The sequence below is a fragment of the Ambystoma mexicanum genome, chromosome 1p (genome assembly GCF_040938575.1).
Source record: "Ambystoma mexicanum isolate Mex_15411 chromosome 1p, UKY_AmexF1_1, whole genome shotgun sequence".
Classification (NCBI taxonomy): Eukaryota; Metazoa; Chordata; class Amphibia; order Caudata; family Ambystomatidae; genus Ambystoma; species Ambystoma mexicanum.
This window is the reverse complement of record NC_090921.1, coordinates 391177505-391189848: the sequence shown is the minus strand read 5'-3', so window position 1 is coordinate 391189848 and position 12344 is coordinate 391177505. Positions and strand designations below refer to the sequence as shown.

The 12344-nt window shown below is 46.8% G+C and overlaps 1 protein-coding gene across 7 annotated transcripts in view; it reads right to left on the bottom strand.

Annotated features, from left to right (window-relative positions):
* Positions 1–12344, bottom strand: part of LOC138570837 (serine/arginine repetitive matrix protein 2-like) — a 638877-nt gene that overhangs the window by 95159 nt on the left and 531374 nt on the right. For all 7 annotated transcript variants that reach the window (XR_011303882.1, XR_011303883.1, XM_069649149.1 and 4 more), the window contains one exon: positions 3072–3175. Coding sequence is in view for 5 of the 7 variants with exons in the window: in XM_069649149.1 (XP_069505250.1) it covers positions 3106–3175 (70 nt within the window). In the remaining 2 variants the exon portion in view is untranslated. The remainder of the gene's footprint in view (positions 1–3071; positions 3176–12344) is intronic.

Below are 12344 nucleotides of genomic sequence, written 5' to 3'. Positions count from 1 at the left end.
ATATGGTAAACGCAGCTCCTGCTACCATCCATTGCGTAGTTCCCCTGGGCTTCTGCACAGCGCCTATTCTCCATAACTTGTTCACAAAACCACTTTGACAAACTGGACTCCATGGGCATAGCTTACACCAACTATGCCGACGAGGCGCAAATACTCCTCCCTCTCTCTGGATTATATGACCAAGACTCATCAGCCCTCCGCCAAATATACACCACCATCCAAGCCTGGATGGTGGCCAGTGGACTGGGCCTCAATGGAGGCAAAACAGAGATCATCATCATAGGCTCCAAAGAAACTGTCCAAACTAAACCAAACATATCGTAACTTTACCATCGCCGACACCATCATCCATGTCTCTCAGTAAAGATCCTTGGGGTCTTCCTAGATTCCACTCGGTCGATGACACGACAGCTCTGCTCCATTGCTTCCGCCTCTGCCCACACCACCAAATTAATAAATGCCAAGAAACCATTCTTATCCAACCAGAACTGCCTATCCATAGCTCGAGCTACCATCGGTGCTAAACTAGATTATTGCAATGCTCTTCTAGCAGGCAGCTCGGCCAAAAATCTAAATAGGCTTCAAATAGTCCAAAACAATGCGCTTAGACAGCCCTCAATATCTCGAAGAGAGACTATATCACGCAGGTCGGACGGGATGCTCACTGACTCCTGGTAAAGGAGAGAATCACCTTTAAAACCCTCACACTAACGCATAAATGCTTAAGCCTCGCTGCCCCGCCATACCTATCTGAAACGATAGCTCGCCCCAAAAGAACCTGCTACGCCAACCAACAGTGCATCCCTCCCATCAAGAGGGCTAAATGAGGGGGGCTCGGCTTTCCACACTTAGCACCCAAACTATGGAACGCCCTACCCAACGCACTCAGAGCTGAGCCAGCCCTTGCAGCATTCCGCAAAAGGGCTCAAAAGCACACTCTTCAACTAACCCACCCCCCTACAACAACCCCACCCACACCCTCCACAACTTCAAGTATTATAAACTGCCATGTAACCAAGTACGTATACCTTACCTACGTTGTCATGTAACTAAGTATACTTTTTTCTGCAACCCGCAATGACTTCATGTAACAGTGCCACAATGCATAAGGGCTGCTGCGCGCTTTATAAAAGTTAATAAAGGAATGATTTTAGCCTCATAGTACTTTATAACAGGTTTCAAAGAGAACCTACCAATCTTTGTCAGTCAGCTTTAGCTGAGTGACCAATTTCGAAGTTAGCTCATTCAACCAAACAAGACTATTCTTCAAAGAAGGTCTAGCATTGACAGGAAACCCCAGGTAAATCAATGAATCAACACTAGAGACCACCGATTTTCCTATAAACCACTTAAAATTAGACTTCTTCGTACTCTTTGTGAAACTTGCAACCTCTTTCCTCTTCCCGCTCTACCGGTGGCCTCTTCCCCTCTCCTGTGTCTTCTGCCCACCCTGGGGTTTCTTCCTTCCCGCTCTGTTCCTTTCCTCTTGCTTTGCCGCCCATGCCCTGATACTCTGGAGCCACTGCGTACCTGCCTGTATTGACCGGTGCTCCTCTGGAGGGATGCGAAGACTGATCTGCCCTCCTCTCGCTGTCGAGCTGCTTACGCGACTCACCAACTGGACTCTGGTGTCTACCGGTAGCAATTCCTCTCTGCTTGCTCGGTATGGGGCAGGCAGGCAACCGCTCTTCAGGTCTTTGCCTCGGGCCTCTGAGATACTTCTTTCTCATTCTCCTTGTGGACCAGGACTGTTCTGGTTACTCGTCCGTGGTGCCTGTCTGCACTTATCTACTGCGTATCATGGGCCGGGACACCACGTCTGGCATGCACGCTCTCTCCTAAATCGGTCACCTGGGAGTTCTCTGGAAACTTCAGCATAGCGCTCCCCCGGGTGGTTCCTTCAATGATGCTTCCCTGCTGTCTTCCATGGATAGTGATTTATCGCAGTTGCATACACCCCAAGTCTACATACCCCACCAAGGTGTCTGGGGAAGAACAGTGACTTACACACCTCTCTGGGGTTTTCCTATTCCATAAGTGGGTGCTGAGGGAGTGGGGGTAGGAGGTCACCTCCAGAGCGATCCCGTTACCATATCCTCTGGGGCTGTTAAGGGTAGTGGGCTCACCTCCCCAGTCCCAAAGTGTGGCTTCCCCTTGGGGAGAGGGTGACAACCCCTTTGGGTTTGTCACAGCAGTGAATTACTGAAAGGAAAGAACATTTTGATTGTGATTTTTAAATTATTTTCACTTAAGGAAAGAATGCATCAATATTTCATGATGTGCGTGGATTACAAGCAAAACCCTCCCTAATGAAATTCCTCTGTGCACAGAATGTTGTTTTGCAAAATCTGCTGTAAACCTCAAGACGTCAGCTGTGAGGAATTGCCTTTCCTTGTGGATTTGTAAATGCAAATGTCATAAATATGCTGTACCAAATTGTAGCTACTTTAACCAGAGACGCTAAAGTGAACAACCCACTACAATCAGCAAAAGATGAGTAAGGCAAACATAATGAAATCCATTGCTTTAATTCTGTCACAAAAACGTTGCTTTAGCTCAAAGGATCCAATTTGTATTTGCTTGCAGGGCATTAGCATTAGCCAATTTAGAGTTAAGCGATATTAGCAAATGTTCTGTACTGGAAATCAATTAAAGATGAACAGGCAGCTCATTAGTAAGAGTCAGACTTTCAGTCGGAAATTGAATGATTGAATTAGTATGGCATGTCTCCGACTGCAGAAGACAGAAAACAAGATGCAGCAATTAAAGTCGAAGAGGATCCCCATTACTTCTGAACTGTACTCAAACCTCCCCCTCCAGTGGCATCAGTTATTTGTTTTCCCCATACTGAACACCATCTAATCACCCTTACCAACATGTATATGCAACACAATAGCACATTTTCAACATTTTGTTCACACATACACACCTGGTAGCCCTGGTTCTTATTGTGTTGTAAACTAATCCATTGTACTCGCTGAAGTGGCCATTAGACAACATGTTGGAACCATACACAAAACCATAATAAAATTGACAAGAAAAATAGATAGAAACAATTGCTGCTAACATACCCAATGAGTTACGGTGAAGGGTTTCCTGGCACACTCATTTTTTAACCGAACGTGCTGATTTCCTACCAGTAACATTCAAGTTACCCTTTCCAGTGGAGGGAGCCCTGAGGATTAAAAGGATGATTAGCTCTTTTCCGTAGGTTTAATTGTTTCAAGAGATAAGCAGATCAACATTTGAAATCAAGAAAACTTAAAAATGCAGGAGGATATTTGACAGACTGCGATTCATTCTCCAAAAGCCCTGTAGAGTAACACACATTGATCCAAAAGATTTTCTTTTTGCTGCTTTCCTCCCATATACTTCAATAGGACACCCTTTCTTTTTTACTTTGTTCTGAATCCAGATCTGGCTTTCTGCTTTACTTCCCTTATCTTTTGGCACATTGTTATGGGGAAACTGATCAGTCCATAATACTATCGGTGCTGAGAGACTAGGTCTCTCTTCGTGAATTTCTTGTATTGTTCCAATTGCAAACTTAACCTTAAAGTGAAGTGCGGTTAGGTTACTTTGTATCCTTGCACCTTTTTCTATAGGGGCTTTTTGGTTACAATGGGCGTCATTACAAGCTGGGCTGTGTGGGTAAAATGCTGCGGTAAGACCGTATACGGCACATTACTGCACCGACCAACTATGAGTTTGGCATTAAATTGGCTGATTCACCTCCAGCTATTAGCTGGAGGTGAATCCGCCACCTGTCCGCCAAATCCCGGCGGAATTTCTGACGGTGTAATTACTGCTGAGCTAATTCCGCCAAAATCCCCCATGGAGTCCTCTGGACTCCAATTAAATGGGACCACCAGCGCCTCCACAACTTGTAATCCAGCGGTAATACAGCCGGACCAAGTGGCAGCAACAGTAATTCCGTTTGGTGGCATCTCTGCGAATTTATGGCCGAGATACACTAAACTTAGAATGTTCCTAGGATGGGCTGGTGGCAGCAGATACTTTTTTACTGTGTTCATACTTTTTACTTTTGCAACTTTGCATGCACCACAAATGCCTGTCCTTTGGCCATATTGTTCCGCCGTCTTCCTGTCCTCACTGGTACAGAATTGCCGTACATGGGAAGACCTTTCTCGGGGAAAGATGCTGCTTTCCCGGGTAAAGAGGTAGTTTACGTGTGAGCCAGGTTGGAAGGGCTTGGACTGTCTGATCCCAGTTAACATCCTGGTGCCTGAATGTCTGTTGCGGAGCACATGTTGTGGACAGTGGGTATCCAGGATTGGATAGCTACCACCAGTTTTAATGGTGTAGATCCTTCTCATTGGTAGTTCTGAGTGACCTTACAATACAGATCTTGGATAAAAGGAGGACTCCCTCAGCCATTGAACATATCAAGTGCAGCCCACTGACAACCCGAGACAGTCTCATGCAGCTGACCAGCATCCACTCCAATGAAGTCCCAGTAAAGGCTCTGCTCGATCAAGAAAACTTTTGTTTGTGTCCAAGAATTCCGAAAGAGAAAAAGTCTCTCAGTGCCAACAGTCTTCATGACTAGTCAGTTTCCCCAAACGAATAAGCAAAACAGGCAAGGGAAGTAAAGAAGAAGGCTTTACTGACCTCCAAAAATTAAGAGCAGGTTCACAAATAAGCAAAAAGACTGAGGGACCTATACGACTTGAAACACATTTTGTATAGGCACATTAAAAACCCAATAAATAAGAATCTATGGAGGGAAAGGTGCAAAAAGAAAATCTTTTACTTACCTTGATGGGGTTTGGCTAGACTTCAGTGTCCCTGTTCATCATAATAGGTTGGCCTCTCAAAATCCAGCCCAGGTTTGATTTTGGAGATCCATTTTAACGCACACCACAAGAAAAAAATATCCAGATTATAAATGTTGTGCTTTCACTGAATTTACCTTTAAGAGAAACTGCAGCATGGAAATATGTACTACAGATTAAATACACATTTATCTAAATGTTTGAATCTATTTGTATAGAAAACCCAGTGAGGGTCAGCACTGGGATCTTTAGATTCCTGGGAGCCATCATCCTGAAACCGGTGACCCATCTTTATGGTAGAGACACCAACTGGACAGGGCCATCTTAAACACTTTTGGGGCCCAGGGCACGGACATCTTTGGGGGCCCCCTCCACTGAACCAAAGGGATTGAAAGATCCAAAATAGGTGTTTGCGCCCCCCTCATTGTACTCACAACTCATAGCTTGATGTGCTTGTTTGCCGTGATCAAAATAATCATGGGTACTCCCTTTCCGACCCACTACCCTCTTTGTTCCTGCTGTAATCGGAATGATAAACAAGCAGCATTTCAAAGCCAAGATTAGCAGTTGACAAGCACACTTGTGTTCTACCATCGGCAGAGGACACTTAATTAATAGCAGGCACGAGGAAGGTAGACCGGCTATAGTATAAAAGCTGAACACAATCATATGAAAAAGGGTGCACACTCCAGAATAGACAGTTGACTCAGATTAGGTGCCTAAAAGAAGGCAAAAGGGCGCAAACATGGATACCGCAAACCAATTGAAAGCAAGGAAAAAGATACAGATACTATGGCATTGCTGACAGATGAAGATTAGAAGCTACCGGGAACAAGTCCATATTCAGGCATACTGAGATTAGAAGAGGGACATGGATTTCAAGAAGGTTTCAATTAGAGAGCAAAGTAGTTCTGGTGTGCAATATATCAATGCTCACCCTTATTACAGCAGAAGTAACACCATAGCCAGTGAAACCATGAGTGAGGCTTTTTGGACTCCGACACCCTGAGAACAAAATCCTTCTGAAGGATCACAATTTCCAAAGGTTTTGGGACTGGTAATTTTGACAGGTTAGGCAATACGAAATTAAATGAGATGACCAGGATCACACATTGGTTAAGAGGCGAGGCTGGGATTTGCACCCATTCTGTAATGTCTGCACTGTACCATTTTCTTTTCCAGTTCTTACCATGTACTAAAATCATCCCATTTTATAGTAGTGACGTGAAAAGTACACAATTCACATAATTCAACATGCCAATTTCTAATAACAAAATATTATAGAAGCATACTATGCAAAACGGGACTGATTCTAGCTTCGTCTCCATCAAGGGAAGTATACAAGTACCAGCATTTTAGTTGATGTGATCCTAATAGAATTGTATCCAGGTTTCTGTTTTGTATTTTAAAGCTTTGAACATGCCAAAAAATGCAGGCTTGTGAAATTGTTATTTATAGGCGTACAGAAAAACCTTTAAATTGTACAAAAGGGCAAACCGTTTTTGTGTCAAATAAGCAGACCTTAAAATATGCTTGCCAGAGGCCTGTGATGTCCACTATCATCTCTCTAGAACCCTTCCAATACAGGATGGATGCTACAGGAGTTTTGCTGCAGTCAATTCACAAACTATGTAGCCAAAGTGTACACAGAAAGCAGAGCAGAATTCAACAGATACAAAATAGGTTTAGAGTCTCAGCAGCATGCCATAGAAAATGCTATGTAAGTTTGGTTAACAATGTAAGTTTTCTTTCGATATGGCAGCCTTGTGGACCCCCCCCCCCCAAGGTGGGGGCCCGGGGCAATTGTCCCATTTGCCCTCCCATAAAGACGTCTCTGCAACTGGAAGCAGAAAAACTGGAAACCCAACGCTTGTAATTGAAATTCCCTGTACTGTAGGATTAACAGGCCTGTGCTGCGGGTGGTTGTGCCTGGGCATGAAGCCTCTGCTTATTGTTCCACAAAACAAATGAATTATAGTGAAACAACCACACTGTGTTTAACACAGACGCCGCGGCCAAAAGGCTGTTCAGTTTTATTCAAGCCTCGCGCAACAGCAACGTACAAAAGAATCAACTCCTGGGTTATTACCCGCATTCCGCACGCAAGTGCCTTAGGACTGCATACTCTGCAATAGCAACATAGGCCTTGAGAAAGAGCATGCGCTCTAACCATGAGTCGGCTGGTCCATAAGTTGCTTTGCTTTCTTTGAAATCCCTTAACTATTAAATTCAACATCAAGGGTGAATTTGCGCAGTGTGGTTGTTTCACTATAATTGAGCCATCTTTATGATAGTTTACTCTTCGCTTACCGTGAAGCGAGGAAGCAGAAGCGTGTTAGGGAAGTTTTTCAACAGCAATCTGCTGAGGGATGTCTAGCCATCTAACCTAAAGGATTCCAACCAAATGAAAGGCCAAACTCTCAAGTGGTGGTAGTAGTGCCAGAGCAGCCAGACTGGTACTGAAGAACAGTTATTTCAAATAGTTACCCCCTATATATTAAAGAACACTGGCATACTGGAAAATATACACTTTTTGTAAAATCGCAGTTAGAATATCTATAAACTCAAATAGGTTCTTTAGGTAAAACATAACATTCCTAATACCTGGTGGGAAGAAAAACTGAAACCTAGACAGTAAAACATATTTACAGAGTCATATTAATTCCCCTCTCCTCCAGTACATAGAGTCATTAATGTCACATATGTACACTATGCATTACATATAGCACCTAGAGGGAGAAAAGGGGTTAACACTAACAACCAAGCCCAGATAACCACCAAATAAGGACACTTATGCTTAAAGTAACAGGCTCATAAGGTATCATTATACTCCTCGAAAATAAATAAAAAAGTAAACGGTAGTGATACGCAGTAACTTCGCATATTTCCGTAGGAAGGAGTGTAATGACGTGATTTAAAAAATATCTATACAATGAGAGGTATACGATTACAATTCCAGTCTCTTTTAGTAAAGTCCAAGGGTCCTAGAGGCACCCTGAAGTCAATGTAAGTACCCTTAAAAGTCACTTCAGTAGTGTTTTCCATGGCAGCAATGCAGGAATTGGACAAAGTCTGCAGGCAGAGGGAGGCAAGTCTTAGTTATACGCCCATAGGTTTAGAGATGGGTGCAATCAGCCCAAAGGAACACAAGTGGAGACTTTCTTGAAGAGTTCCAGTTTCAATGCCCAGATTCCCCAGGAAGAAGAGAAGCAAATAAGTATGTTGACTGTTGGGCAAATACTGTATGCAGTACCCTTAGGGTGCACTAAAACAACCCTGACCACCTGGCAACAGGAAGCTAAACTTTGGTATAAGTCTGTACTACACAGGTTGGTAGCATGTTGAGCAGCCAGGCTCATCTCAAGAGGGGTCAATGCGAGCTGTAGGGGACTACATAGAGATTCACAGTGACAAGTATTCAAATAAACTCCTACACACAAGGTTTCTTGACTAAACAATTATTAATTTATCAATCAGAATAAGCCTTCTTCAGAAGGGAGCAATATACCAGTAACACTCAAATAGACTTCAAAACACACACTTTAGAGTTCGTCAAAGGGAAAGATTAATATGACATAAGAGATCTCACAAATATTCTCAAAGCAGGTAAGTACTTTTGTAAACCCACCCAATGCAAAGTTAGTTAACACTTTCCTGTAAGGAAGACCAAACACATTCACAGAGGGAAGAATCATCATTCATGGAGCCAAGCCAAAGTCAATTGAGCAAAAGTCTAGGTGAAACTAAGACTGATTGAGAATTATTTGTGTTATCTCTTGTTGTGTCATATTAACCTTTCTCTTTGACAAACTCTGAAACCTAAATCTAAATGCAACAGTGATATATTGCTGATTTAGAAATATTAAGAGTGCATTTTTGAAGTGTATTTGAGTGTTACTGTTATATTGCTCCCTTCTGAAGAAGGCTTACTCTAACCCACTGATAAATTCATAATTGTTTATTCAAGAAACCTTGTGTAAGAGTTTATTTGAATACTTGTCACTGTGAATCTCTGTGCAACAGCCCTACAGCTCACATCAACCCCTCTTGAGATAAGCCTGGCTGCTCAACACGCTACCAACCTGTCTAGTACAAGCTTATACTAAAGGTTGGGTTCCTATTGCCAGGATGTCAGGGTTGTTGAAGTGCACCCAAAGGGTACTGCATACAATCTTGCCTAACAGTGCAGAATACATAGGCTCAAACGGAGGTCCCATGAGCCTAGTAAGCACCACATTGAGCTCCCACGCCGGGGCCGGAGCCTTCACCAGCGGGAACGATCAGAATAATCCCTTGACGAATTCCTTGACCAAACGGTGCGACCACAAGGATGGTTGTCCTGGGGATCTGGTGTAGCAGGAGATAGCCGCCAGATGAACCTTGAGGGGGGGGGGGGGCGTGGGCCAGCCCCATTTGGCATACGACAGCAAATATGGCAGTACCCGAGGAGCTGTGGCCCTCAGCGGGTCAATCTTCTGGGAACGACACCAAATAGCAAATCTCTTGCATTTAAGTCCGTAGACTATGCTCTAGCCTTGGTGCAAACTTCCTTGCAGTCTGCCGGGAGATCGTAGCTGCCGAATTCTAGCGCTGCAGGAGCCAAGCCTTCAGGTTCAGAGACCCTGGATCGTGGTGAAGAATGGCACATTCTTCCCTGGCGAGAAGATCCGTGACCACTGGCAGCTTGACTGGTGGAGATGCTGACATGCTGAGAAGGTCCGGGTACCAGATCTGCCACGCCGGTGCAATGAGGATCATTCGCACCGGCACTGTGAGTGGACTGATGACTGGAAGTAACAACGACAACGGAGGGAACGCATACAGAAAGAGGACTTCCCAAAGGAATGAGAATGAGTCCCCCATGCTCCCCCGCTGGGGAAACCTGCTGGCAAACCTCTAGCACTTGGTGTTCGTCGCCGTCGCAAACAAGTTGATCTGGGGTTAGCCCCATTTGAGGAACAGTTCTCCACTAGGTCCTGCCGAAGTTCCTACTCGTGGCAAGAGTGTAGCTCCCTGCTCAGGGAGTTGGCGACCGTGTTCTTTACTCCTGACCGATAAAACGGGATAAGGAACATCCCCTGGGCAACGGCCCAGTGCCATAAATCCTGCGCCTCTTTGGAGAGCGTTGGGGACCTGTTGCCCCATTGTTTCCGGTACTAAAACATTGCGGCAGTGTTGTGTGAAGACCCGCACCACCATGCCCTTGAAGGACAACAGGACCGACCTGAGGGCCCAAAACACCGCCCGTAGCTCCAGAACGTTGATGTGCAACGTCTTTTCCTTCAGCAGCGAAAGGCCTCTGCCGTGAAGACTTCCGGTGTGGGCTCCCCATCCCTTCAGTGAGGCGTCCGGTTACCGTCTCCTGATGTGGTGGGTTCTGGAATACCGCGTCTCCGGTCAGATGAGAGTGTACGCCCCACCATCTCATCTCCCGACGGAACCCCTCGTTGAGAGCGATCTTGTCCTTAAAACTTCCAGACACCCGAATCCAACGGGGGCGTTGAGGAACTCCTGCAGTGGCCGCATCCATAGCCTGCAGAGTCGGATGAGATAAATGCATGACGACATCATGCCAAGCAGAGACTCGATTGTCCTCACTGTGGCGATCATCAAAGTGAGCAGCCATTGCACCTTGCCCAGGATGGCCGTCGCTCTCTCCTCAGACAGTGTTACCAGGCATGACACTGTTGAGCCAGGATCCTAGGAACAGCGTGTGCTGCGATGGGGTCAAGCAGGACTTTGCATAATTGACCGAGAACTTCAGATCTGTCAGCAGGCAGATGGTCCTCGCTGTGTGGTCGACAGCGATGCTCCTTGAGATGGCCCGGATGAGCCAGTTGTCAAAGTAGGGTAGACGTGGATCCCTTGCAGCTGGAAATGTGCCAGCACCGGCATTGGGCACTTGGTGAAAACCCTTGCCGAAGGGAAGGGCCTTGAACTGGTAATGCTTCCCCAGGAGGACGAAGTGCAGAAACTTGCGGTGTCCCTTGTGAATTGGGATGTGGAAGTACGCATCCTCCAGATCCAACGATGACAGAAAGTCTCCCTCTTCTAGCTGTCCTAACACATGTTGAAGAGTGACCATTCGAAACTTCTGGGACTTGATGTATTTGTGCCATCGTCGTAGGTTGAGAATGGGCCTCCAGCCCCCGGTCTTCTTTCTCATGAGGAAGTACCGCAAAGCTGCTTTGGGACAAGCTCCTTCGCCCCCCCCTCCCCTTTTTTTAGCATGGCCTGAACCTCCAGCAGCAGCAGCTGAGTGACGTGGTTTTCATGTTGGGCCACCAGTGGTATACGGGGACACTTCCGTTCCGTCTAGAGGGTGTCCGTGGGCGAGAGTGTCCAGCACACAACAGTCGGTGGAGATGGTCTTCCACACGCTGACGAAGTTAACCAGCCGGCCTCCCATCTGGTTGCACGGGTGGGGGTCCGATGTCACGGCCGGTTCATTCTTGTTTGGATGTTGACATGCCACCTTGGGGTCCCTGGCGATGACGACGTCCTCCTCCGAAAGCCTTGGAGTGGCCCCTGTTGGTCTCTTGGCCGAGGAGCAGGAGGGCTGGCGGTACAAAGAGGAACTCCCACCGTAACCCTTGGAAGAACGGGGAGACTTGCCTACAGTGAATCGAAAGGACCGCCGTCGCTGCTGTTGCGTGCCCGGGGCATGTGCCGTCTGTGTCCGCCTTGATGGCCTGTAGACACTCATCTACAGCCTTCCAGAAGAGTTTGTCTCTGTCAAAGGGCATGTCCAAAACCCTCGCCTGGATGTCCTGTCGAAAGTTGGTGGCCATTAGCCAGCCACGACGAAGGCAAATGCTGTTGCCCATCTGGCAGAACCTCGTGCCTGAGATGTCCGTGGCCATCCTGATGGCGTAGTCCGACGCTACCTCGCCTTCCTGGAGAATCTCCAACGCCTTCGACCTCTTGTCATCGGGGAGGAAGTCCAGAAGAGGGGTGATCTTGAACCACAGCTCCCGGGTGTAGCGTGCTATGATAATGAGGGCGTTGGTGGCCTTGATGGTCGTCGCTGCAGAGTAGATAACCCATCGTCCCATAGCATCCAACTTCTTCCCCTTGCTCTCCAGAGCGGTAGATGCTGCAGAGGAAGAAGGGCCCGATGACTTCTTGGCCGCAGCAGGGACCACCGAGTCTGGGGACGGTTGGGCCTCTAAGCACTTGGGCACAGTGTCCGGCACCCGGTATTTATTCTCCAGACGGTCCTTCGCTAGGGCCGTAGAAGGGTTCATGAGACAGGCCTTCGTCCCAAATGCCATCCAAGTGCGGGACTGAAAGGATGGTCTTTCTCTTCTCCTCACGGCGCTGCTATAAGAAGCCCTCCATCTCCTCTGGCTCGAGCTGGAAGAGCTCCGAAGCTCTGGAGATCATCGCGTGAAACAAGCCTATCTCGTCCGGGGGGAGGATCTGGGCAGCGGCAACGGGAGGTCCATCCCACTGTCGTTGTCCTTGCCCATCGTTTTCATGTCCGGATCCGTCTCATCCCTCGGGGGAGGAGATGGCAGCGAAGGGGGGCAAGGAGGCAGAGGGGGC